This window comes from Nicotiana tabacum, chromosome 23 (assembly GCF_000715075.1).
Source record: "Nicotiana tabacum cultivar K326 chromosome 23, ASM71507v2, whole genome shotgun sequence".
In the NCBI taxonomy this organism is placed as follows: Eukaryota; Viridiplantae; Streptophyta; class Magnoliopsida; order Solanales; family Solanaceae; genus Nicotiana; species Nicotiana tabacum.
Genome location: NC_134102.1, coordinates 1,943,601 through 1,970,282, shown reverse-complemented (window position 1 = coordinate 1,970,282; position 26,682 = coordinate 1,943,601). Strand labels below are relative to the sequence as shown.

The window sequence follows — 26,682 nt, the reverse complement described above, 5'->3', positions numbered from 1 at the left end:
ATAAAGTTGCTTAACTCCCCCTTTTATAACTTTTTTTTTTCACGTAGTATTTCGCATCTTCTCTTTGGTCATCTACAGTTCTACACCACCATAGCTTCAGAATTTCCTCAACGTCATAGGGGTTTAATCACTGAAAAATAAATAACCCCAAATGATATTTTTGTACAACAATCTTTATTTTGGTCAAGAAATTATGGGTCATTCTAAAATTAATGCTAGCAAAAGAGACCATTTCCTCAGTGGATTAATTACATGGAACGGTCCAAGTTCACCTTCTTGTGCACACACTGATGGGGTAAAACAGTTCCAAGGTGCAATTTTTCTTAGCCCCCTTTATTACATTTTTACATCAAATTAGTTTTACAACAATTATTAAACTAGTTGAGATCGATTATTATATTGATTTTGCTTTATTTGGATTCGTTTCATCATAAATTGACTAGTTTTAAGCTCGTTTGGAATAGGGGCGTAGCTAAGTTCAGGAAAGAGGTTTAATTGAATTCCCTTAGTTGAAAATTTTACTGTGTAAATAGCGGAAAAAAACTAATTTTTTTTGTTGTATATAAAATGTTTAATCCCAACCAAAGTATGTGGTGCAGTGGATGAGACCGCTCTTCGCTTAACCAGAGGTCTCGGGTTCGAGCCCTGGGTATGGAAAAATCGTATGTAGGGAACGCTTCCCTGAATGGGGCCCTACACGGTGCGAATCCGGATATAGTCGGGCTCCAATTTGGGTTCCAGACACCGGGTGAAAAACCAAAAAAAATGTTTAATCCCCTTAACAATTTCGGGTAGTGGCAAAGGGGGTCCAAAAGTTACTTTAGGTCATAGGTTTAAATCCTAGATGTGACATTTTAGTATCTTTTTGAATCGTCACTGGTTATATGCAACATACTTTGCTACTAAAAGAATTAGTTAGCAGTTGTGATAAACTATGAAGGTGCAATAGTTGAAATAATATAAAAATCCTTTCTTGAAAGTTAGTTGGAAGTGTGGACATGTTCATGGTTGCTTTGAATTGTCATTTGGCATTTTTTTTTCCGTTTGACTTGGTTGTTAAGCTGCAGTCACGTCATAGTTTAAGTAAACAGTGTGTCTTTCATTTTCTAGAAAGGAAACTTCTTTAGCGCTTTTGATATTTGCATTTGAGTTGTGATAGTTCTTGGGGTCGCAAATTTTCGTATTGCTGAATGTATAAACAATTGTTAGGTGTACAATCGGGTTTATGTCAATCACTGTAGATGTCTTTTACTTCAACTCTTTTTAGGATGATATTAGTTAAGAATTAGTATTTTCTGCACTGCAGTGGAGAAAAATTTAACTTGAATTTAAAGCTAATATTTTGGCTTTATGTCCCTGAAGGACTCAGATATAGGAATATGTCATCTCAGATTGTGGGAAAGTTCAGTCAAAATAGTCAAGATATCTCACAAGACTTCCAGCTTCCATCCGCATATGAATCTGCCATGGAAGCTCTTTCGACTCTCATTACTCAGAAAAAAAGAAATGGCATACCAGCCATTAGTGGTCAAAACCAGAAACTGGACAGGATGTTGAGGTACATTAAGGTAGTGCCATTTCTAGCTTAGACTGTTTCGCCTTTAAGAGCTGCGTGATAAATGTGCATCTTGGTGGTACCGGTCTTGCCTATCTGTTTATGCCACAAACTAATTGAAATCGGTGTTATCGGTGTAACTTTTGTTTGCTGTTTCCAGAATGTGCAGTTTAGTCATAGTGATCTTATAATTAATTAACGGAGTGATTATAAGTCAAAACATTTGTGGCAAGGGGTTAGGCAAGGCAAATTCTCAGTCAAGTCAGCTTATAAGGAGTTCAATATTTCTAACAATCAGATTGGATGTTGGCCCTGGAAGCTAATATGGAAAGTCAAAATTCCTTATAAAGTCGTTTGCTTCACATGGCTTTTGAACAAGAAAGCAATTTTGACCCAGGATAATCTAATCAAGAGGGGCTTCCACCTATGCTCCAGATGTTATTTATGTGGAATTGAAGCAGAGACAATCAACCATCTCTTCTTACATTGCAGGATAACGGAACAAATATGGAGGATTTTCATTAATCTGAAAGGAATCATGTGGGTTATGCCAAGGGATACCCATGAAGTTCTAGAATGTTGGAACATATATAGTAGCTCCTCCAACCAGAAAGAGAGATGGAAGATTGCCCCAGCTTGTATTTGGTGGACAATTTGGAAAGAGAGAAACCGAAGATGCTTCGAAGATAAATACAACTCTATCCAGAAACTGAAAATGCAATGTTTATCCCTTTTCTATTTTTGGTGTAAGCAAGAATACATGGAAGATCTAGAATCTTTAGTTGCTGTTTTAGGATCCTTGTAAGTAGGTTAAGGCTTAATTACACTTCTATTCCACCTTATGTAACTATGGATGATTGCACTACCTTTGGTGCAGTTAATATATATACAACAAATGTTACCTTCTCAAAAAAAAAAAAAACAAACAAAAAAAAAAGTCAAAACATTTTAGCATTGAATTTGTAATCTATTGAAAAGAAAGAGAAATGAAAATTACTGTAGATTATATGATGGCAGTTAGAAGTTTTGAACTTCGTATCTTTGAAATTACAAGAATGTTGGTCCTAAAATATATTTTGAAAAGTAGAAGTGGACGTGATAATATATTGCATTTCTGTTGCAGATTTTGGGCTTGGAAGAAAAGATAGCAGGCCTTAAGATTATCCATGTTGCTGGCACTAAAGGAAAGGTATCTGGACCATTTTCGTCGTCAAATTAACCGCTTTTTTTTTAACTTGTTATTTTCTGTGACATTTAATGTAAGTCATTCCCGATTGCCTTAATGATTTGATGTGATGCTTTCCCTTTAAAATTTGAGAATCAAATACTTTTTTGAATTAAAGAAAAATGTACGAGTTAGAAAGGATAGCCAAGTTTTCTGAAAGAGGTGAGACACAATTTCATATAAAAGAGTTATCTATTGTTGAATTATAGTTTCATTTATTATCTGCTGAGTAGAACCTCTAGTGGACCTTTTCCCTCCCCCCTCCCCCCCCCCCCCCCAACACCCAACCAAAAACAAAAAAGAAAAGGAAGAAGAAGAAGAAAAAATGGGTAAAAAGTATGTGCTAGATTCTGTTCTAGCTTTTGGGATTTTAGGATTATCTTTTAATGGTTAAGTGGCTAAGTTCTTCATAAAAAAAAAGTGGCTTAAGTTATTTTGCATGTCAAATACATCTTTATGGTAACTCTGTCGGTTTCCAGGATTTCTACGATATTTACTTTTTCGGTGCACATGATGTGTGTTGGACAAACGTTATGCATAGCTAAGTGAATTTTGATTTTGAGTATTTTATATTTGTCTTCTGATAAGAATTTGAACGTTGGGCTTTACTCAACTCCAAAAGTTAGTCCGTGAGGACTCTAACCACCCTCCCCTCTAGTCTCTACAGTCCACACTCCTAAAACTGGATATTTGGAGCTTGAACAATATAACATAGGGGTCCAACATTGGCTAAACCTAGAACAGAGTTGGGTCTGACTGATTGTAAAGAAAAAGACATTGGGCTTAACTTAAATCCAAAGTTAATTCATGAGTTGAGGATTTTCCAACCAACGTGTGGCTCTAACAATTTCTACTAATTGGCTGTAGTTGTCCAGCATCTAAGATTCACTTGTAGCTCAGAACAAATGCAGAATGGAAAAGCTTTTCTTAAGAAGTTATGACTTTTCATGTTCTTATAATTGGAAAATTAATCCCATGTCTTATTTGATTCAATTATTGATATTTCCAAAGAGCAGGAATTCTCTAGCTTCATTCCTTTACTCCGTCTCTTCATTTCTGTAATTCATTTCAGGGTTCAACATGTGCCTTCTGTGAAGCAATTTTACGGGAGTGCGGTTTCAAAACAGGACTTTTCACTTCTCCTCATTTGATCGATGTTAGAGAAAGATATCGCCTTGATGGGTATGCATTCTTGTTACTTTATTTTCCCTACTTTTGTATATTAGAGCATCTTCAGTGTCAGTGCTACTTTTGTATTTTGTATGTTAAAATGGGATTTGTTTCATGTGGAATCTGGCTGCACTGTGTATCCAGGAGGCTTTCAATCTTTTCCTTTTCATTGACTTCAATACTTTCTCGCCGACCATGTAGATGAATTTAAGTAACCGATCAAATTTTCCACCCTCATTTCACTTTTCAGAAAGGAGTAAAAGCCAAAGTTTTGCATGTTCCTATCCCCAGTTTTCCTTTCATCTACTAACTGCACCCAATGAGGTTTTTGTAAAACAGAAACAACAGATAGGGAATAACTTAATACCCTGTTGATTTTAACATGCTTCTTAGTATGTCTTGAAGCACACAAGGGGTCCCCACTCAAATTTCAAGCTGAACTTCATTGCTGTTAATAGGTTTTCTTATGTGATTGATGTCTTTCCTTTACTTGATTGTCCTTAAGTTATTAATGAAGATTCTCATTCCATTGCACCTTATTGCTTAGGATGGACATATGCCAGGAAAAATTTCTGCAATACTTTTGGGATTGTTGGAATCAGCTCAAGGTATTCTTTCATTTAGTCTCTGTGCTGGATGACAAGATGCCCCTATCTAAGTATGCTAGTGGATCTTCCGAGTTTACCTTGACTACATCTCAGTTGGTTCTCTTTTTCATGTTTATGTAGTCTTAAGTAATTTTCTGGTTTAAATTGAAGTTCTTTTTCATTTATGATTCAGCCTTGCAGAGGGATTACACTAGTTACAGCAAATTGGAACTAATCATGTTACCGCTGGAGATATTTAAATCTTTTAAATTTATTGGTTCACTTTTTAGTTGGAATCCTTCATTTGCTTGACATCTCTCGACTTCATCATTCTTTGATATATACTGTCCGATATAAGTATAAATGATTTACTTTAAGCTCATGATAGCAAATTCTTTTTAGTTTGTTTTAATGGTTTGTATTGGATGAGAGTAAAATAAAATTTGGCACATCATCTGAAACTTTTTACTGTCAGTTGAAGTAGTCTGCATTCAGTAAAATCTATGATGGTGGATTTTTACTGATTCCAGAAATGTTAATTTGCAGGCAAACGTCTCTGAAGACTTGCCTATGCCTCCTCTCTTCCAGTTCCTTACCGTGTTGGCTTTTAAAATTTTTGTGAGCGAGAAGGTGGAGATCTATTCCCTCTATTTTGCTTGATCTGGAAATGACACACTGCGTGATTTGAAGTTTCATAGCTGTGGTTTGATTTGGGTTCTGCTGTTTATCTTCTCTTTTCTAAGATGTGCTTGGAAGTTGTTTACTATTTGAGTCTGGTGGCATTACCATATTCTCATACCCGAAGTTGCTTTCAAAAACTCATGGCCATAGGAAAACCAGCCCTTTCAAAAAAAATAAAAAAGGCCAAATACCTATACGGCCCCTTAAACTTGGTTCCAGTTTTCATTTTGATACTTTAACTAAGGCTATTACCTATTAAACACTTAAACCTTATCTTACTTATACCTAAACACATTTTTTTAAACCCTAAACAGACTTCAACGCGTGAAGCTACTTGCCATTGACCTAACAAATGACACCAATAAGAAAAACACAAGTTAGCAGAGAAAAAGAAAAGTAAAAAATCTAGAAAGAAAAAAAGAGAAAGAGAAATGGGTTTCATTCCATCCGTTTAAGCGCGAGTATTGGGGAGAGTCTTCTATCGAATCTGATCTCTGTCAAGCTCTGAAGCAGATTGACGATGTATGAGGTTGGTTCCATTGGCTACAAAATAAATATCTGAAGACAAAAAATAAATTGAAGTTCATGGAAAATTTGCAGAGCTTCACCAATTTTCTTTGATCCAATTTCTGATCAATTTTAATTATCTCATCAATTCAACCTCCCGAGTCAACGTGTTATGTCTCTGAGTTTTTAAATCTTTTTCTCTCCGTTTCATGTAAGGAGGGAAGGGGAAGGGTGGAGAGTGGTGTGAGGAAAAAGAAGAATGAAGGAGAATGGTGGTACTAATGGTGGAGGAGCGGCAGTAATGGAGTTAATAAGGTGGTGATACGATTGCTTTAGAAAAAAGGGTTTTAATTTAAATAAAAAAGAAGGAAAAATATAATTTCAGATCCATTCACGCGCTTAAGAGTGGTGAAATACACCTTTTTTGCCATGTCAGCTATTGTGTTTAGTAGGCGTAAGTAAGACAAGGTTAAGTGTTCAATAGGTACTGGCCTTAGTTAAAGTGTTAAAATGAAAACTGGAACCAAGTTTAAGGGGCCGCATAGGTATTTGGCCAATAAAAAATCTTGGTCATAGGAAACCATTACCCGGACTTCTCCGGACCCTGCGCATAGCGGGAGCTTAGTGCACCAGGCTACCCTTTTACCCGGTTATAGGAAACCAGTACCTGGAACAGAATTACTGAATTAATAAGACTAAGTTATCCGCTGACCTTGACTTCCAGATTGGATATAGTTCCTCTGAGATCTTGACTTTGACAAGGCGTTGTATCCTCATGTAATGATTATCATGACACTGTATACTGTGATATCTAGAACATACAATTCCATTTTAAACTTTTCGATGATTTTCATAAGTCTTCGTGAATAGTGTTAGGTATGACCAAAGTATAAGTTTATATCATAAATACTTCAAGCTTTCAAATGCTATGGGATTAATCATACAATTGTTTCAATATCTTCAAATTTCTATCTAAATCTCATTAACAAACAGTCTACATACAGGTCTTGGTTCTGTTCTTGACCAAATTGTTCCATTTCTGGCACTTTGTAAATCAAATATGTATAATGATTTTTCTATTACCTCTGTGGTGTTAAAGAACTATTGAATAAACTTGTGATAAAAAAACTACTGAATTAAAACTTATAAAAAAATTGAATAAACTTTTCGTTTTGTTGATAAATGATATATTGTGCTAAATGCTAATGAAGGGGAGAAGACTAGTAGTATCAACAAAATGTTTCATTAATAGCTGAAACGTTTTTCTGATTAGGGTAGGCTTGAAGTCAAAAGTCCTATTCTTCCCAACCAAATAATCTCGGCTTTACGCTAGCAGTTGTCACTGTATGGCCGTGACATTACATGTTCAAACCATCGAAGTAGCCTCTTGCAAAAATGCAAGGTAAGACTGCTTACGATAGACCCGATGAGTAATGCTATGGAATTAATTTATACCTAAAAGTCTTAAGCAGGAGAAGAAATGATTACTCTTTCTTTGATAGGTAAAGAAAACATTCATTAACAAATGTGAGAAAAAATATTGAATGATTTACTTCTTTTTTGAGTCAGATAGCTGATAACTTTATTCTCAATTGCATCTCGAAGTCTGTAGCCTATGTTTGGTTTTCCCAACAAGAGCAAAACAAGTGAACCTCAACAATTATGTAACAAGACTTACTATACCTTCACAGGTTGATGTTGCCATCATTGAAGTTGGCCTTGGAGGAAAGCTGGATTCTACGAATGTGGTAATGCATCTTATCGTGTATTGATCATGTTGCTCCTACATATAAAATATGCAAGGTAGCATAGACGTTGGAGAGATCTTTTCTGCTCTTTTGTTGGGAGATAATATATTGACCCTTGGCATTGAATGACTGAATCACTTGATAAAACAATTTTGCAGATTAAGGAACCTGTTGTCTGTGGTATTACTTCTCTGGGTATGGATCACATGGAAACTTTAGGTGCGTCTCTCTCCTCTATAGTCGTGTTTGTTACTTTCTAATGCAAAGATTTCGTGAGAAATAAGAAAATAAGGACTTGATAAATAAAATAAAAAAGCAATAAGAAAACAAGGAGAATAGGCTGACACACTTCTATTTTCTTAATTATATCTTCAACATATGTCTTGAGCATGAAGCACCTTTTAGGTCCATTCTACATTCCACATAGTTTGTATTCACGAGAGACTAATATTATCATTAAGTATAACTACGTAACTATATAAACTCTTTAGACGTATCTTCAAACGATGTTTTATTCAAACAAATCCATTTGGCACATTCTTTAATTTGGCGGGAGATGGATGCTCCATTAGCTCTTCAATTTGCTTAATTGTCAAAAAATTTCTTCTTTTTGATGAAAGAATGAAAATCTTAGCGGGATGGCTACTAGAAAACCTTTTTGATATGACTTGTTTATCTGCCAACTATGATGTGTAGGAAATACACTAGGCCAGATTGCTTCTCACAAGGCCGGAATTCTTAAGGTACTTAGTTTTGTGCAATTTCGTAAGTGTATGATAGTTTTTTCTTATAGTGGATTGTTTATGGCAAAGTTCCTGCCCATATCTTGAGCCGCAGTTATATTATGAAGTATTTTCTGAATTGGGTTGGTGTTCCTGCTCGTGAAGCCTCAAGTTCCTGCATTCACTGTGCTGCAACTTTCTGAAGCAATGGAAGTTCTTCAAGAAAGGGCTAAAGAGTTGATGGTAATCTACTGTAACATCACCTCTTGGATTCATAAGACTAGTGACTAATGTTTATTTACCTATTAAATCATGTGCCTGGGATCACACCCTTTTTGGCGCAACTCAATTTTAATTACTTACACATACAGGCAGTTTTTCGTAATGCTATATTTTCTTTACCCATAATCCTGTAATTTGAACTGGTCTAAAATATTTCCATGGATAGAAGAATCATGATTTGAAAAAGTGACTATAAGTAGAAGTCTGTCCTTAAAAAAAAGCGATTTAAGCATTTACTTTGCATTTGTTTCAAAGTTACAGTGATGTACACCTATGCCTCCATAACTTGCATCTTGCTTAAGTGGCTTCATTTTGGATGTGAGTGGAGCTTGAGCACATAAGTGTTTGAGTTAGGAGTTACAGTGATGTAGAACTCTTAAATCTTGTAGTAGTTGCTATCTTCTTTTAAACATAATTTCAACAAATTGTAAAATAAAGGATCAAATAGCCAATCCAATAAGCGACTATTCTTAAATGTATTTTTCAAATGATAGTTCTTCTTTTTTCCTCCAAATGATAATTTTTATTTTCTGAAAAGATTGTAAAACGACTGTAGCAATGGGTTTCTGGCGAAAAAGGTATTATTCCATGAAAAACTCTATGAAGTTAGATTTACCTCGCTGGACTGGATAATATAACATTTGTATTCCATGGCAAGTAAGTTTCATTAGTGTTTCTATCGGCACCAGAATTTTGTTTCCTTGCATTTATACATACTCTACATGGGTATACAAATAAAAGTTAGATATAGAAAACAGACACATATACTCTCAGTAAAGATTTTTAAATGATATTAGTTTGTTGGCCATCATCAAGTAACTACGTTATTTGTGAGTATACTCTAATTTTTCACTACTATCCTCTCTATCTGGATTGGATGCAATATTATATGTATCCGATGGCAAGTAAGTTTCACTTACCTTAGAGTGTTTCTATTGGTGCCAGAATTTCATTTCATGTACATAAATATGCGATACATGGGCACCCAAATCAAAACTAGATGCAGAAAACAGTCATATAGTCCCTGGAAAGATGTGGATAAGCTATTAGTTTATCGACCATCATCATGTAACTCATTGTATGTAGTTATACCCAAATATCTGACTGATATCTTTTCTTTCCATGCAAGCACCACTAACTACGGTGTGTGTACTACACAGAAATTTCTGACTATTATCTCTCTGTCCATGCAGGTTTCGCTGCAAGTTGTCGCACCGCTAAACTTGGAAAAGTTAAATGGAGCAAGGCTAAGCTTGTCTGGTGATCACCAGCTCAGTAATGCTGCCCTTGCTGTATCCCTTTGTAAAAGTTGGCTTAGAAGTACAGGAAACTGGAAAAGGCTGTTTGAAGATGTTGGTACTCTCTTTATTCTTTCCTCTTGTATTAGTCTGTGCATATGGTAATCACTTTTAAATGTCTCAACGGATATTAACGTTCATGATTTGTTTCCAGTCAGGTGTTAATATTACGTAAAGCATGTCATGTTGAATTTTAAAATTTGTTTATTATGATAAACTTAACCTTCATTTTGATTATGAAAAATGTGGTTTTTGGATCTGTATTGCAGTCTAGAAATTACTGGGAGGCACCTCATAGTCATAGCAAAATGTCCATAGTGGTTCCTCTTGTTGAAAATTGAGAGAACCGTGAAGAATATTGTGTAGACTATTCTTAATATAGTGTTAGATTGACCCGCATTGGTTGAGGGAATGGATGGTTGTCTCCTTATATTGTCTTGGCAATCCTCATCTCATGAGTTAGCTTTTGGGGTTGAGTTATGCCTAGGTCCACTTTTTTTATCATGGTACCAAAGTCGAAGGCCGGACCTACCCCTGTTATTGTGTTTCCTAAGTTGGGCCTCATGTTATGTTCACTCTCAAGTTATCCAGGCTTGGGCATGTGGGGGAGGGGTGTTAAGTTGTCTGACATGGTTGAGGAAATGAGCTATTTTCTCCATTATATGGCTTTGGGCAATCCTCACCTCATGAGCTAGTAGTCAGAGCTGAGTTAGACATTGTCTATTTTCTTATCAGTTAGGTTAGTCAAGAGAAATAGAGCTTAACTACACAAAAATTGCTCTGTCAAGTTGCTTGGGTAGGATGAGAGTTGGTACATGCCATACACAATTATTCCCTTGCATTTCTTCAAAAAGGCTATATCCATGCTTCAAATATGTGAATTCTAGGTCATCATAAAAGCAAGCGGAAAAGCTCCCGAAGAGAATGATTAAGAATAATGTGTATGATAATCTTAATGATTATGTTGTAATAATTTGAATGTCAAGTATTAACAATTATCCGTGATTCATGTAGCTTGAAAATTCGATATAAGAAGTCATCTTGTATGTTAACTACAAAAATGAACAAGAATCTCTCTCTTTTGTTTTTCTGCATGCAATTGTTGAGACTCAAAAGTGGGTTTTAGGCTTGATAGCTAGCGGCTCTGAATATTTAACCAAGCTGTATTAATGCCACTCCACCTGGAAGATGATTTGTGCTTATAGTGACATGATACGCAGAATCCAGTGGTTTTAGAAGTGAAAATCGCAAAAAAGTGACAGGTCCATAGTGCTTGAAGTGAAATGCGAGAAATGAAATGTGTGCTTCTTTGAAGTGAAGCGCACAAGTTAAAATATTATTTTAGAAAAATGTGAATGCAATATATTAATCAAATTGTGGTTAAAGTTATTAACTTTAGCATCCAATTTGCAATAATGTTGATATTAGTCCAACTCCTCAAAAGGTGCGATTCAAAGAATTGATCACTCCTCCTTAGGATTACTTTGCAGCACCATCCTTTGAATCGTACACTTCTCTGAAGCGATACCCTTTCCTTCGCACTGCTTCGTCGCTTAAAATTTGATAAATAAACATTTCCTACTGCTTTTTTTACCGTTTTGGCATCTAGGCCCTAATTTGAGCTGATATGAGTCAACTGTAACTACTTGATCCAAAATCCAACATGGCCAAAATTTGTCGAGCCAAGCTGCTGAATGACTATTTCCAAACTTTGCCAGACTCCATTGACTTGTATCATTGAAATTAGACTACAATTTATATAGAGCACAAAGCAGCCAAGGGTGTGGCCTAGTGGTCAATAAAGTGGGAGGAGAAACATGAGGTCTCAGGTTCAAATTCCAGCGGAGGCAAAAATTACTAGGTGATTTCTTCCCATCTGTCCAAGCCTTGGTGGGTAGAGTTACCATGTGCCTGTGCTGGTGGGAGGTAGTAGGTACCAGGTAGAATAGTCGAGGAGCACGCAAGCTGGTCCCAACATAAAAAAAGTAATATTTTATAGAGTGCGAATTCCCCCTCCTCCTGATTCATAGAAACCTTGATTTCAACTGGTATACTTCTGCATGGTTGCAGATTTGATAGTTTTTATAGCGCTTCCCAAGAAATTTATAGTTTCCTTCATATTTTTAAGAAATCAATGGATAATTGTACGCTCACACCTAAACCATTTTGTGTCTTCTAATTTACTCCAAACATCATGATGAATTTTTTTACATGGTTAGCTACGAGAGGGGTGATTCTAACGGCTGAGAATTTGAGGAAGAGGAGAGTTACCCGTGTTAGTTGGTACTACATGTGCAAGTGCTCGGGTGAAGATTTTGATCACCTTCTTTACATTGTCATATTGCATCTTGCTTATGGTATGAAGTATTGGGCTAGTTTGGCTTTCCATTGGTGATGCCAGGCACGGACGCACGGTTAAGAAGTAATGTTCAGCTGGACTTTCAGGAGGAGGAGAAGAAGATGCATGGCTTGGGATGTCGCTCCACTTGCAATCATGTGGACCATTTGGAGAGAGAAATAGGAGAGCTTTTGATGGAATAGAGAAGGACTTTGTACATTTGAGGAGTAGCCTCTTTTCCCTTATTATGTTTTGGTGCACCCATGAGATTTCTTTAAGCATAGAAGATTGGGTGTCTTTCAGAAAACCATATTTTTGGTTAGGTCTCTCTATTTTTGGTAGACGTCTTGTATACGGGTATTTATGCCCTTCATTAATGTTACTGTATCTCATCTTGCTATGCAACGGAAGTTTTTTTTTTTTTTGAGATGGTAACATATGGAAGGGGATTTCATTATTCAATGTGGCTTAAGAAGAGTGATCCACACTTCTTTTACTCTTATGTTCTTTGGCTCTATTATCATGCTGCTCGACCTTTTCTTGGCATCAAACAGGCATATGAGAAAGATGGTCTACCAGAGGAATTCCTGAGGGGTCTTTCAGCTGCACGTCTTTCTGGCAGGGGTCAGATTGTTGTTGACCCTCTGATCAACACATCTGGAGGACATAAAAGGTTGTCAGGAGATCTGACCTTCTACCTAGATGGAGCTCATAGTCCTGAGAGCATGGATGCTTGTGCGAGATGGTTTTCTGCTTCTGTGGTAGAAAGAAAAGACATGTCACTTTCATCAGTTTCTTCAAAAGTCAATACAATGGAGAGAGCCTGGACAAACGGTTACATCAAACCTTGTAATAACAAGGATTCGGATGAAATACCAAAGCGGGTAAAAGAGCTATCATATTGATACATGATATTCAGTTCATCTGCATTTGATAAATCTTATGTTATGTGTTTTCCTTTCCTCTACTTCTTGTCTTTGTGGAGTGGCATGCCTTATGAATAAGATGGTCTCTCTACTGCAGATTTTGTTATTCAACTGTATGGATGCAAGAGATCCTCAAATTCTTCTTCCTAAGCTTGTCAATACCTGTGCATCATCAGGTAGTGAACAAGATAATCATGCAGCAATCTGTTGTTGTCAACTCGTCATTGATGTTTATCTCTGCAGACTGGGAATTGCATCCATATGGATTCTTCGAGACTGGAAAAGATGGCACAACTGACTACCATAAATGCTCCTCCTATGTTACACCTATTCAGTATACCATGAACCACAACTTTGTTCATCGCACACCATAAACGAGTTAAATGATTGATTGAACGCACAAAGTTAACTTCTTCATAGCATCTAACTTCACAGTAACACTATTGACTTTATTGATGTTTACCAACATATGGTGGATTCATGTAGAGTTCAAATAGAATGTGCCCGGACACCTTTGTCCGTCTAGTTCAAGGAAAATCACAGAAAAGCTTTTGGTGTCTCATTTAAATCTCTTTCTCTTGTTAAATGACAAGGAGGTTTTATTGAAAAGTGATAATTGGGCAATATGAATGTTTTCTTCTGCAGGTATTTACTTCTCAAAAGCTATTTTTGTGCCAAGCATTTCGGCATATACCAAGGTTACTTCTGCTACCTCTGCTATTCCCTCATATATCCCTGGAAAGGATTTGTCGTGGCAGTTTAACCTTCAGAGAATTTGGGAGAAAATCATTCATGGCAAAGGTAACTTCTGCCTGTTCCTTGGTAACTGGCTTCTCTTACTTTTTTTCTCTTAAATCTTATGTAGCCTGCTTTTCTCTAGAGCAAGATTGTCGTCTGTCTTGAATAGCTGACTAAAGCACAGTGCATCTGAAACATATCCCTAAAAAGAAGGCTCCACATAAGTTTGATAAAGAGACTCTTGATGTAACAGGTTCTGTTAATTTTGTTACTTCGATCTTTTGGTTGTCTCCGCTCAAATAGGTTTCTAATCTGCAGTAGCTGTTGCCTAAGCACTGTATAGCAGCCTCATTTGAAATTCGATAACGAGAGGCGTGAGAACTCCAATTTTAATCTTAGGGCATTGTCACTAAAGTAAGAAATATATGTTTGAAAGTGATCAACCTTTCCAACTTGACACCATGGCTTGTTTCTTGGTTTAGTATCCTCCTGAATGTTTGCTTATAGCTTTCAAAGCTTTGCAGTGCTTATCCATATAGAACCTCATATATCTTCCTGTCTAATGCAGATGTTCTTGATCAGAATCTCAAGTTAAACGCCTCAGTAGGCGTACCACCCCGTGAATTTCTTTATAAAGAGGCTTCTCGTTGTGGTCCAGAAGATGGATATTTTGCTTGTAGTGCGGTTTTTCCTTCATTACCATTGACCATAAATTGGTTGAGGGATTGTGTTAGAGAAAACCCTTCCCTTAGAGTTCAGGTACGTAATACTGCTGGAATATCACATACATTATAACTGTTTCTGACATACATGATAAACCTACTTGCATTAGACTTCAGAGGTTTTCATATATCCTAGTAACAGATGACATCATAAGTTTATTTGCAAGTGAAGATGCTAGAGTTACAAGTTGATAGAGATGAATGCTTTATCTTGATTTGCCTTGAGATAACTCGAAAAAATCGCCCTACAACTAGACCTACATGAAACATGACGAGTGACAACCAACTCGATCATAAATGTCACTTACGCCTTCCTGATGGAAGATAACATCATGCTTATGGCGGTTATTACTCCACATGTTATTTACTACGTACTTCCCATAGATGAAACCTAGGACAAATTTGTGATACCACCATGATTGCTAAAGCATTATATACTTCTTATTCCAGGTTCTTGTCACCGGTTCATTGCACCTTGTTGGCGATGTATTGAAGCTACTAAGGAGGTGAGGTAATACTAATTTCCTTCCCCAGGTGGTCGGGGTTTAGTTGATGGAGACTGGAGAATGTGATATCCTTGGAACCTTTTTGAGAGTTTTTCATGCGACGCAACCCAATATTCTTCTTTTCCTGGAAATTGAATTTTGTTCCATTGTATTGTCATCGTTATAGTTTTATTTCCATGTTCATTAATTTATGCAGACAATGTTTTATCTTGAAATTTGGAGATTGTGTGGCATTGATGAAGTTGCTCAACTTCAATAATTTGACAGCTCTCAGTACTGTGTTATTCCTTTGAAATCCTTCTATCCATGAAGCTGCTATTTTCTAGTTATAAATTGTATTGTTTGAGCATAAGATGACTTACTTTGTATAGCCTGTTTGATGGAGAATAATACAACTGTTTTCTTACTTTTTCTTTTTATATATAACTATAGTATCTGGTTCATCTCGTGCATATCTCGATTATTTAATCATGTATCTGTTATCTTCCACCAGCATTGATATCGGGGAACACTATGCATTAAAACTTTAGACAAGTGGGAAGAAATAAGCTGGCGCTTTTTGTCTCCATAAATGATAAAACTGTGAAGACTTAGGCATTGAGCCGAGGGTCCATTGGAAACAACATCTCTATCCTCGCAAGGTAGGGGTAAGGTCTGCGTACATACTACCCTACCCAGACCCCAAGGTGTGGGATAATAGTGGGTATGTTGTTGTTGCAAAGACTTAAGGTGTGTTTTCTTCTGGATTTTCATGATAAGATAGAGACGAGAAAAAAAAAACTATGAGGACATGATTAGAAGTTACTATTCTTATCAAAATATTCTATAAATATCTAATTTCTAGTATGAGAAAAATATATTGATTTTCTGAACTTAAAAAATTAAGATTGAACAAGAAATATCCAATGACTGAGGGTGGCGTTTGTTTAAAAAACATATGAAATTTTTTGTGGACAATTTTTCATTATTTGCAAAAGTGGATCTTTTCCCTAGTGACGTTTTGTCACTTTTTCCTCTTTGCAAACAGACAAATATAATTAAACCGTTCTACTACCTTGTTAGAAAAATATAGAGGTGTAAGATATATTGATTCTTTTTCTGAAAAAGAAAAAAAAATATGTTGATCCAATAACTAGGTAAAAAATTATGAAAAAATGTCGTTGTATAGCCGTTCTTAAAATAATAATCGAAAAATTATATATTTTTTATATATTTTTACATTTCGGTATGTTATATATAAAAAATTTACAAATAAATTTTCCAAAAATGAAGTTATTAACAATCTCTAAAGAACATGTATGTTTCTTATCTAATACTATAAAAACAACAAAGTCCCCAAACAACTTATGATCGATTATATAAATTTTCATTGATCCGTTTCACTTTAAATTTATTTTATACCAATATTATATGAAATAAGAATTAAAAAAAAATATTAGAAGTTTTCTATATTTCCTACAGGATCCCAACTTAGTATCATATACATATAAATTTTGCATTGCTTTTAAGTCTGCCTTGTCGCTTTTAATAGTTTTAATCACCATAATATGACACATTACCAAAACATCACAAATGACCTCCCTTCATTTTACCCTTTATGTGTGCTAATGTTGAGACATTATTAAATTCATTTTTTAATTACTTTACCTTCTAAAAAACTTTTGTTGTTCTTTTCTTAATTTACTTTTTGTTTCTTTAACTATGGTAGAAAATTCCTCCAATATTTCCTTTTCCCAGTTTCCTACTGTCCCTAACCACGTGGCTTAATAGCGTGTTTGGCCAAACTAGAGAAATCAGCTTATTTTGATAAGTATTTTTTTTCAAAAGTATTTTTGGAGAGAAACAGTTTGTGTTTGGCTAATTACTCTGAAAAGTACTTTTGAGCAATAATTTGTGTTTGGCCAAATTTTTCAGAAAGTATTTTTAAGTATCAAATTGCGAATAAGGACATGAATAGATTTACTTAATAGTTAATATTATAAGTAAATAAATAAAAATTTGTTATTACAGGCAATAATTAAATCTTTTCATTTTATTTAAGTAAAATATAAAAATAAAATTTAAAAGTACCTAATTCTTTTAATATAAGTTAAATATATTAAAAATCAGTCCACAAATATAAAAGCATTCACCCCTAAAGTCATTATATATTAGAAAGTTATCCTAAAAATAATAAGAAATATTTATACATTAATATCCTAAGTATTAAGTTTAACAGTTATTTTGGTATATACTATATTTTATTAAGGATATTTTTGGTAAGAAGAAAAGTCAAAACTACTTCTACTTCTATTTTTTGAGAAAAAACTATTTTTTTCTGCTTCTCAGAAAGCTTCTAGTTCTTCCGAAAAATACTTTTTTTTTTCAAAAAAGCTTGGCACACACGTGCTTTCGGCATGTTGAGAAGCTTGGCCAAACAGGTATTAGCTTCCCAACCCAGCTTCGCGCCTCCATTTGCTGCCTCCTTTGGCGGTCCACCCCCCCCCCCCCCCACACTACAATCAATGTTACAATCTCTCAAATTAGGCCTATACAATTTCATTCATCCGAATAGGTATTAGTTATATTATCACTTCTGTTTTATCTTTCTATTGCTTTCTTGATTTTTTTAGATTAATGACTGTTGCTTTTTTCCCAGTGTTGGAGTGATTTTAAGGAAACCCAAGTTTCAAGTTTTGGCTTCTGTGAATTTTACGATAATGGGGTCTAAAAATAGACCCTTTTCAAGATTATCAGCTGTTGCAAAGTCAAATGAACCAATGAGCGTTGCAGTTGAAAAGGGTGTTTCAAAGGTTGAATCTTTTTGACAAATTAATGCTTAGCAGGAAAGATTTGTTTTTTATTTGAATTTTTATTGTTAAATGTAGGAAAATGGTGACAAGGAGATTCTTGTGGAGGATATGGAAACGGTAGAGAAAATGACAGTTCCACAGCTCAGAGTGAAACTTAGGTATGTGCTCAATGTTTCATGTGACGTTGTTTGATTGGCGGAGTGTAGAAAGAAAGAAAGACTAACTTTTGAAACTTGTGGTCTTAAATAAGTCGCAGTTATTTGTATAGAAAAGTATAGAAAAGTATCGTTCTTTTTGGGACATACTAAAATAGTATTATCAAAGTTGAAAAGTGCAAAAAAGTTCTAAGGTATGTTGGGCCTTTAAGTGCAAGGCGCAAATAAAGTGTGGCTTTAATGAAAAAAGGCGCAAATGGAGAAAAACTATAATTATGTATGTGTAGTCCAAGACTAATATCTATAAGCAACAATAACAACAAACCCAGTGTAATCCCATAAGTGTGTACGCATACCTTATCCTTACCTGAGCAGGTAGAAAGGCAAACTAATATCTATAGGCATGAATACCAAATATATGGACAAAGAAATTGAAGAAAATTTACAATAAAGTGAAATATCAATTGTTTATTGTCGCCTCTTCAGGATTACGCATGTTGGCAAGGAAATATATGCCTTAGAGCCTTGATGACAACACTGAAACGCCCGCTAAGCGAGGCAAAGCACTCAACATGTTTTGAGCCTTGCTTCAGGGCTTAAGCGCGCCTTTTGATAACACTGAATAAAAAGGAAAGTGAATCACATAAATTGGGACAGAAGGAGTATTATGTTTGTTTTCTGTAGAGAATGGATGAAAGGAAGATGGAATTTGACCAAATAATTTCCTATGGTCCATTAAATGCCTGATTTAGTCTCTTAGAAAATAATCAGAAAAACATTGGCTGTTAGCTTGTTGTTTCAAGCAAATATAATTGGATGCCGTCTGCCGTGAGAAGGATGTGTATATGAAAGATTTTTCTGTATTGCTTCTTGTCTCCCTTGCTAGATATAGGGAAACTATATGTGTGACAAGGATGTGTATATGAAAAGGTTTTTCTAAATTGCTTCTTGTCATAATTTCCCGTGCTAGATATAGGGAAACTATATGTGCGAAAATGATTACCTGACAGCCATAACAAGTCTATACTTGCGGAGAAGTTTTTCCTTAAGCAGTGAATACTTAAAATTATCCTGGGATTGAGGCGTAAAAGCTGTTGTAGTGGCATTCAGGGCTTGGTGGCCCGAAATTGACTTGGCTTTGCCAAAAGGCCTCATCTTTAAAAGCTTCGAAGCTTCCAAATGTACTTGTTTTATGTTATGGTTATAGAGAATAACTCGGTGGATAAGCTTTCGTACTCTCAACCTGGTTTGGATTGTTTGACTATGGCTCCACGTTCTTTACTATCATAAGCTCGATCATGAGGGTCCAAATTAGGGTTTCTTAGAACATGACTATGAGGATTCATATAGCTTAGCTAACTTGCCTGGGATTGAGGCTTGTTATTGTTGTTGTTGTAGTGAATTCTTAAAATTATCCTTAGAAGTCTGAAAAAGATGTGCTGCCTTAGTAGAGCTAAACGAGTCATGACCCTTGGTTGGAAGCCACTAAGCAATTGGCTGGAAGCATTGTATACAGCGCTAAGTGATTCCACTGGAACTTGAATTAGTTGGTCTAAAACCTCTGTTCTGATGATATTCCACTTCAGAAATGCTTTGTGTTGGAAAAGTTTGTGCCATGTATCACGTTGTATTTTGCAGCAGCTTTCACTTTGATCCTGTGACATGAAAGCCAGTTTTCTGTTTTTAGGAGTCTTGGGATTCCTTCCAGAGGTACTAAACAAGAGCTTGTTGCTTCTCTGACGACATTCCTCAACAGCAAACTTAATGGTATTCTTTTGTGTCATTTAACTTGCAACCAAGCCCATGAAATAATTTCTTTAATTTGGAAACTGATGTACGACATTTGTCTAGGTGATTGTTATTATTCTGTGAACTCCAAAATCCAAAATATAGCAGAAAGATACTTTTAACCCGTAACTTTCTGCTATAGATGCAGGCAATGGATCTGTGGCACGGGAGGATCAAGTATCATCTGAGAAGAGTCTAGGAGTAGTCGATAACACTTCAAAAAGGAAGGCTAGAAAAGTGTCAAGTAACCAAAGCGATGTTGCTGCATCAGAGGTTTCTAGTACCAGGCAGACGAAAAAACGGGTGAAAAAAGACAACACCAAGGATACCAGTGTTGACATTATTGTTAAACAAGCTGAAATTACCCAGGAGCTCTCCGCTGAATCTAATGACATCAAAGGTGCTTTGGTGTTTATCCTTATGTCTGGTTATTTTGCATCTTGCTTTACAGTACATCTTTGCTTTGCTTTGCTTTGTCAGTGTATTAAATGATGAATAATTTTGATAGGCAAGAAGACTGTACGAGCAAAGAGAAAAGTTTCAGCAGCGACTGCTTCGGCACACATTGAAGTTTCTGAGGGCGTGGATATTTCTGTAAATCAAGATGAACCTTGGACTATTTTCGCTCACAAGAAGCCAAAAGATGGGTGGATTGTATACAATCCTAAAACAATGAGGCCGCCTCCTCTTTCTAAGGATACAAAACATGTTAAGTTATTGTCATGGAATGTCAATGGTTTGAGGGCTCTATTGAAGTTAAAGAATCTTTTGATACAGCAGCTTGCCGATAGAGAAGATTTTGATGTTCTATGCTTACAGGAAACTAAATTACAGGCGAGCTCTCATTTTATCTTTTTTCTGCTTGTAGGAATCGACTTGATATTATAATAGATATTATCTAATTGCACAGTATATCAGTCGATTATCTAACTCGTCAACCTTACAACGTATTGAGATCCTCGTAAACATAACTTAGGATGCAGGTGATGCTTCACCTTATAAATGTATGGTCTTTATTTGCACAACAACAGAAATTGTATGAAATGGAAGCATTGGTCAATGCCTTCAAGGCAGATATGTCTCATTATGTTTTTTCTCTTAATTTTAACTCGATGAAAGGAACTCTGTGTCTTTTACTAGTTATATGTGTGTGTATGGATACACAAATGCCGTTAGCTTGGAATGCTTGGGGATGGAAATGAGGGAATATCTAAAATACTTGGATTTAATCAGATACAACTTGAAGATTTTGTAGGTTATTTGATCAAGGGTTGAAGGAAGAATTTATAAGAACTCATCAATTTATGTTGATAATGTTTTTTTTATCAACCATATCCGCTTTTTGTTCAAATTCTTGGTAATCAGTGTTCTCACACACATGTGCACATACATATTCATGTGTGTGTGTGTATGTGCGTGCGTGTGTATTCTCAGGTTCCTTAAGTCTACTTGCTTCCTAGTTGATACGATTCTTCAAATTTAAGGTGCACTGTCTTCTCAGAATCTAGAGACTACAGCATAAACTGGACTTCTCTTTTATGATTTTGTTCCTGTTAAACTAAGTTCTACAAACTTTAGTTGTTGGTGTACCTTGAAATATCTGGAATATTACGTGCTAATGTAATAATTAAGAACTGCTTACAAAGCCATCTATGAATTTAGGTCATCAGTGATAGTTTCTGTACACAGTGTAGATTACTATGTGACTAGTAGAGACTTTGTTCCTTCATACAACAAAATCTTTGCGTTGTCTTAGCTAATTTAACTTCTGATTCTTGGAAGCAGGATAAAGATGTTGAAGCGATCAAAGAAAGTCTCAGTGGCTATGAGAATAGCTTTTGGACATGCAGTGTCGCTAAGCTTGGGTATTCTGGTACTGCAATCATCTCTCGGGTATGAACCTTTTTCCCTTCCCTCTTTTTTTCTTCTCTTTTTTTTTTTAATAATTTTTTTTCCAGTATCCTTGATTGGGAGTAGCAGATTTGCTTCTTTATGTAGGCCCTCTGTCGGGTGCCATACTTTGGTCTCTGAGATTTTTTTTTTCTTATAGAGGAGGAAGAAGATTGAACCTCTATGTGTTCTTTCCTTGAATTGTTTTTGGTTTCTTTGGTTATAATCAATATTCTTCTGCTTTCCTCTTTTGACAGATCAAGCCACTTTCTGTCAGATATGGTCTCGGTATACCTGATCATGATACTGAAGGACGACTTGTCACGGTGGAATTTGATAACTTCTATTTACTGTGTGGATATGTTCCAAATTCTGGCGATGGACTACGGCGATTGGTAGTCCGTTACATCTTATATATCTTCTTTGCATTTGTTATATTATGCATTTCCTTTTACGGACATGACTAACAAGATGTACTTTGCCAGACGTACAGAATTACAGAGTGGGATCCTTCTCTCAGCAATTACATGAAAGTAAGTGTTGCTTTCTTATGTGACATCTTATGCACCATATATTTATTTGTCTACAGGTACATCCTTTTCGAGGTTAAGTTCTTTTAGATTTTCATTTTCGAATAGGCTTCTTGAAGTTCATGAATTTAAAATCTTCAAGACATTTAACCTTCATTCATTAGGTCCAGCCAGGGATACTTCCACTTTTGCCTACAAGTCCTAGTTGTTCTTACTTTGCTGCTATTGTCGTCCAAATTCTTGGATTCTTCTTTCCCTATTTTTTGGGTGTATCTTGTTTATTCTGTTCCAGACATTACTGTTTGGGTTTGTTGACCCTTAATCTGCAGAACATTTTTAATTCTTCTGTGGCTTTGCAGGAGCTAGAAAAGTCAAAACCTGTTGTTTTGACCGGTGATCTAAATTGCGCCCACGAGGAGATAGATATTTATAATCCTGCTGTAAGTATTTTTACTTTCACGTCTTAACATGTATATGATGCAGAAGCAGTGTATGCTATGTGAATGATAGTGTATATTCCAGAAAAGAGAAGAAAGAGCAGTCAGTGATAGCATGTGTCTTTTTTCTTTATATCTAATTTGTCGTTTTGTAATCTTCCTTTAGATGAACCTGGTTGTTCTACTGTATAATTTACGCGAAACATGAAGTAGAGTTGCCATGTTCTCTTTCTCTTTCATATTATGGTAATTTTATTGGTCTCTAGCTGCTTGAGATCCTCTTCCAAATCTGTTTTCTACTTCCGCTTCCAGTGAATCTTTACATCAATAGCCTCACTACTACTTACTGACCGTACAGATGTGCTCACCTTCTGTAAGGTTGGAGAAATCTATAAGTTACAGGTCTAAGTAAGTTTGTGTTGGACTTGGGGAGGTATAAGAACAGATTGGGCATTATTACTTTTTCTAGGAGGACAAAGTCGCGAAAGATTTTAAGTATTCCTTCGGGGTAGGGGTAAGGTCTGCGTCCCAGACCCCACTAGTGGTATTCTACTGGGTTGTTGTTGTTGTTGTTGTTGCAGTTGTATGCACATAAGTTAGTACTCGATAAGAACAAACCAAATAGACAGCATCAATAAAGCTACATGGCGCTAAGTGACTCTTGATATATAGTTGTAAGAGAAGATACAAAATAGAATCAATAATGCCCCAAGAAAACAAATTGAAGGCTAAAACTAATCAAGCATTAGCAGATTGAAACGATACTACAATTTAAGATACTACAGTTTAAGATGATTATCTTAGCATCTGGCTTTAAGAATAGCATTGGAATCAAAATGAAGAAATCTTTTGCAATTACGATATGCAGGTCAATATATTCTTTGAAAGCTAATAGGCGTAGGAAGTGTTCGAAATATCTACTGGAGGGAAATAATTGTCTATTTTATGAAGAAAAGATGAAGCAATGGAAAAGTAAAAGCACCAAGAACATCTGATTTGTGATTCAAGATTTAGACTTTTAGCAGGAAACATTTTACAAACAAGTGGAGAATTGCTTGATACCGTCAATAGAACGTTCCTCCTATCAAAAAAAATAAATAGTTGTCACATTTTGCTTTGTTAAAATGAAATTGAGTGGTCATTGATTGCACGTTAAATGTATTCTTTCGTGATTTTTATATGCAACTAATAGTCCTTGGTGTATTTTCTGAATTCCTAAAAAGAATGAACACTTCTGCTCAAAAGTAGGTTACTTGACCTTAGGTAAGCGAGGAGTGAACTAAATTAAAACTGAGGGAGTATCAATTTTGCAAGTATTCCTGGTTGTCATCTTTTGCACCTAAAAATAAGGACTAAGGAACCTTGATGGAGCAGCTGATTGCAAGTTGTATGGGGCTCTTCTTGCTCCTCTTTTAACTGACATCTAAAAGCGATGCACTACAAATAGAGACAAACTGCTTGAAACATAAAAGATCAAAACTTGGCAACTGTTTGTCCCTGTGTTCAAATCTATAAGCCTGACCTAGCACCATGGAAACTTATTCGGCTCTCTTCATCTACTAGGAAAGTTCTTGCATTTGTTAAAGAATCACAATAAAATGGTGGAAAATATCATTGCTAATAGCAGAATGATTCGACTTTGCAACTTAAGGCGTGATATTTGCTTGTGGATTTTTCACGTGATATTTGCTTGTGGATTTTACATTGTCTTCAGTTTTTAGCTTAACTTATCAAAGTTACTTGCTGGTTTAGTTTTGATATCAATTCTGATTCGTTGTTCTGATTTTTCCCTTCCTGTGCTTAGGGAAATAAAAGAAGTGCAGGCTTTACTGATGAAGAAAGACAGTCCTTTGAAACAAACTTTTTAAACAAGGGGTTTGTAGATACATTCAGGAAGCAGCATCCTGGTGTCGTTGGTTATACTTACTGGGGTTACCGCCATGGTGGACGTAAAACTAATAAAGGTATTTGAACATTTTTTCTATTGTGGTGCTATGTAACTTGGTCCTCTGCTTCCTTGGGCCGTTCCTATTATGACAAATTAAGAAACCAGAAATATACCTCAGTTTTTCCTCAATATACTCTTCTCCATAGCCCCTAAAATTAGATATTTTCGTGTATCTCATTTTGTGTTTTACCGTCTAGTGAAATGAGAACATTGCTCATTTGATAGCGTGATTGTGAAAGTTATACTCTGTCCCACCTAGGTAAGAGGAGTTTGAACTCCTTACATCAATCTGCAATTTAGAAGAGCACTTGACTAGGTATTTGGGTCGTGATAATAGTTGTGTTTTCGCTTTTTACATATCGATCTGCTTAAACTACTCGTCGGACATTCTATTCCTCCAATCTCTCGCTACATGGTGGACTTCCGTATTTGTCACTCCTTGACAAGATAATTCCAACATCACATTTTTGTTAAATATCATTTGCAATTAAGGTTGTTGTTTCAGGTTGTTTGGCATAGGGTTTACTCTGACGTTTTCTGCATCTTTTCCCATCTGGGGTATAAAATTTCAGGATGGCGGCTCGACTACTTCCTTGTCTCAGAACACATTGCTGACAACGTGCACGACTCCTACATTCTGCCAGATGTAGATGGCAGTGATCACAGTCCCATTGGCCTTATCCTGAAGCTGTAGGTTCCGACCATCATTTTTGCTGATTCCAACATCTTGATGTTTTTCTGAAGATGGTACCATAGCAAAAAACGCGACGAGAATATTCTCAAGAGGCTATGTTGAGTAGATATTTTGCAGTTAAGGATTTGACATATAAATGGTGAATCCTGATTTTTGAAGTGGCATACAAGATCCTGGAGGTAGCACTGAGTAAAAATTTGGGATGACCATATCGTGTCATGTAATCCTGTCCTGCCCTTTTTTTTTTGGTTTAACCATATGTGTGCCTGGAATAGGTTGACCCGACTAATTCAGATTTGCGTCGTAGAAAGCCTACTATGTTGGTTTACCGCATCGTGTTTCATCTGGTGCACGGAACCACTGGTCTGAGTAACTTGGATTTGCTCTCTAGAAAGCCCACTTTAGGGGATTTAAGTGTTCCGTACCAAAGATGGTTTCATTTCTAGGACTCAAACCCGAGGCTTGACTCAAACCCGAGGCTTTTGGTTAAAGGTAGAGAAACTCTAACCATTCTACCGCTTCCTTAGTGTAATTCTATTATACAACTTATGGTTTCTTAAACATTATTACAATTATAAAGCTAAAAGAAGCAGGAAAGAGGAGTATTAATGTACAGTTAGCAATTATTGGTGCTTGTATTCTACAAAAAATATTAAAGATGGACATTGTCAAATGGAAGTTGTGTCGAAATTGGAGGAAGGCAGAAGTAGAATGGAACTTTAAACATTTCATATCCAAATATAATTTCCAGCGCTACTTTAGTGCCAACTATACCATTATTACAATTTTACATTGCCTATAAAAATAAAATTTCATTGCTTATAAATCCAAAAGCGTGGCTTAGTATTGGTGGACAACAATGAGGTTTCATGTTCAAATTCTATCTATAACTGAGACTTGTGAATTTTCAATTGCAATGGTCAAATGCCACTTATAAATTGCAAATGGAAAATGCGATGTATAAATGTGATTTACAAATTGCAATAAACCCACACATCTAGTTGTAATAGGAAGATCTTTGACAAATACGACTTATTAATTGTAACTGATAAATGCAACTTATAAATTGCTAGGCTATTGCCATAATTTCTACTCTTAAATTACAATTGTTAAACGCGACTTATACATGTTTTGCGGATATGGTTACATCTTGTTGCCAGTTTGGGAAGAGTATTTGCATCACTGATTCTGAAGAAACCACAGTAATTGCACCATTTTGTTTTGATTATTTTCTGTTATTGATTGCTTAAATGCCTTTAAGTATTAGCAGCAGATATTCAGTATAGGATCAGTAGCTGAGAGTAGAAAATTAAAAATATCAACATCCATTTGTCTATTGTCTTTGTTCTAGATATGTTTTTTCTAACAATATGAACAATTCAACTGATGTTGATCAGTAGTAACAATTGATCTGTTGGTATGTTTCCTGTCTTCCTCGTTAAC

General features: G+C 35.7%; 2 protein-coding genes across 4 annotated transcripts; both read left to right on the top strand.

Annotated features, from left to right (window-relative positions):
* On the top strand, positions 1–15,278 carry LOC107801609 (folylpolyglutamate synthase). Of its 3 annotated transcripts, none has more exons than XM_075246023.1 (16): positions 1–311; positions 1,363–1,568; positions 2,679–2,744; positions 3,853–3,962; positions 4,498–4,558; positions 5,084–5,167; positions 7,417–7,473; positions 7,632–7,692; positions 8,170–8,216; positions 8,361–8,438; positions 9,671–9,829; positions 12,668–12,997; positions 13,137–13,215; positions 13,685–13,840; positions 14,346–14,536; positions 14,950–15,278. In XM_075246023.1, the coding sequence occupies exons 1-16, from the start codon at positions 152–154 to the stop codon at positions 15,007–15,009; spliced, it is 1,905 nt and encodes a 634-aa protein (XP_075102124.1). In that variant the 5' UTR covers positions 1–151; the 3' UTR covers positions 15,010–15,278. The 3 variants fall into 3 exon arrangements, with proteins under 3 accessions (XP_075102124.1, XP_075102126.1, XP_075102125.1); XM_075246024.1 differs by having other exon boundaries at positions 19–311; positions 1,370–1,568; XM_075246025.1 differs by lacking the exons at positions 13,685–13,840; positions 14,346–14,536; positions 14,950–15,278 and adding an exon at positions 13,283–13,684.
* Positions 15,279–17,396: 2,118 nt separating this feature from the next.
* Positions 17,397–25,862, top strand: LOC107801612 (DNA-(apurinic or apyrimidinic site) endonuclease, chloroplastic). The gene is made up of 12 exons (XM_016624963.2): positions 17,397–17,559; positions 17,644–17,797; positions 17,873–17,955; positions 19,640–19,719; positions 19,883–20,140; positions 20,249–20,574; positions 21,526–21,633; positions 21,888–22,025; positions 22,116–22,163; positions 22,520–22,600; positions 24,402–24,561; positions 25,118–25,862. The coding sequence occupies exons 1-12, from the start codon at positions 17,402–17,404 to the stop codon at positions 25,237–25,239; spliced, it is 1,716 nt and encodes a 571-aa protein (XP_016480449.2). The 5' UTR covers positions 17,397–17,401; the 3' UTR covers positions 25,240–25,862.
* The last annotated feature ends 820 nt before the right edge of the window (positions 25,863–26,682 follow it).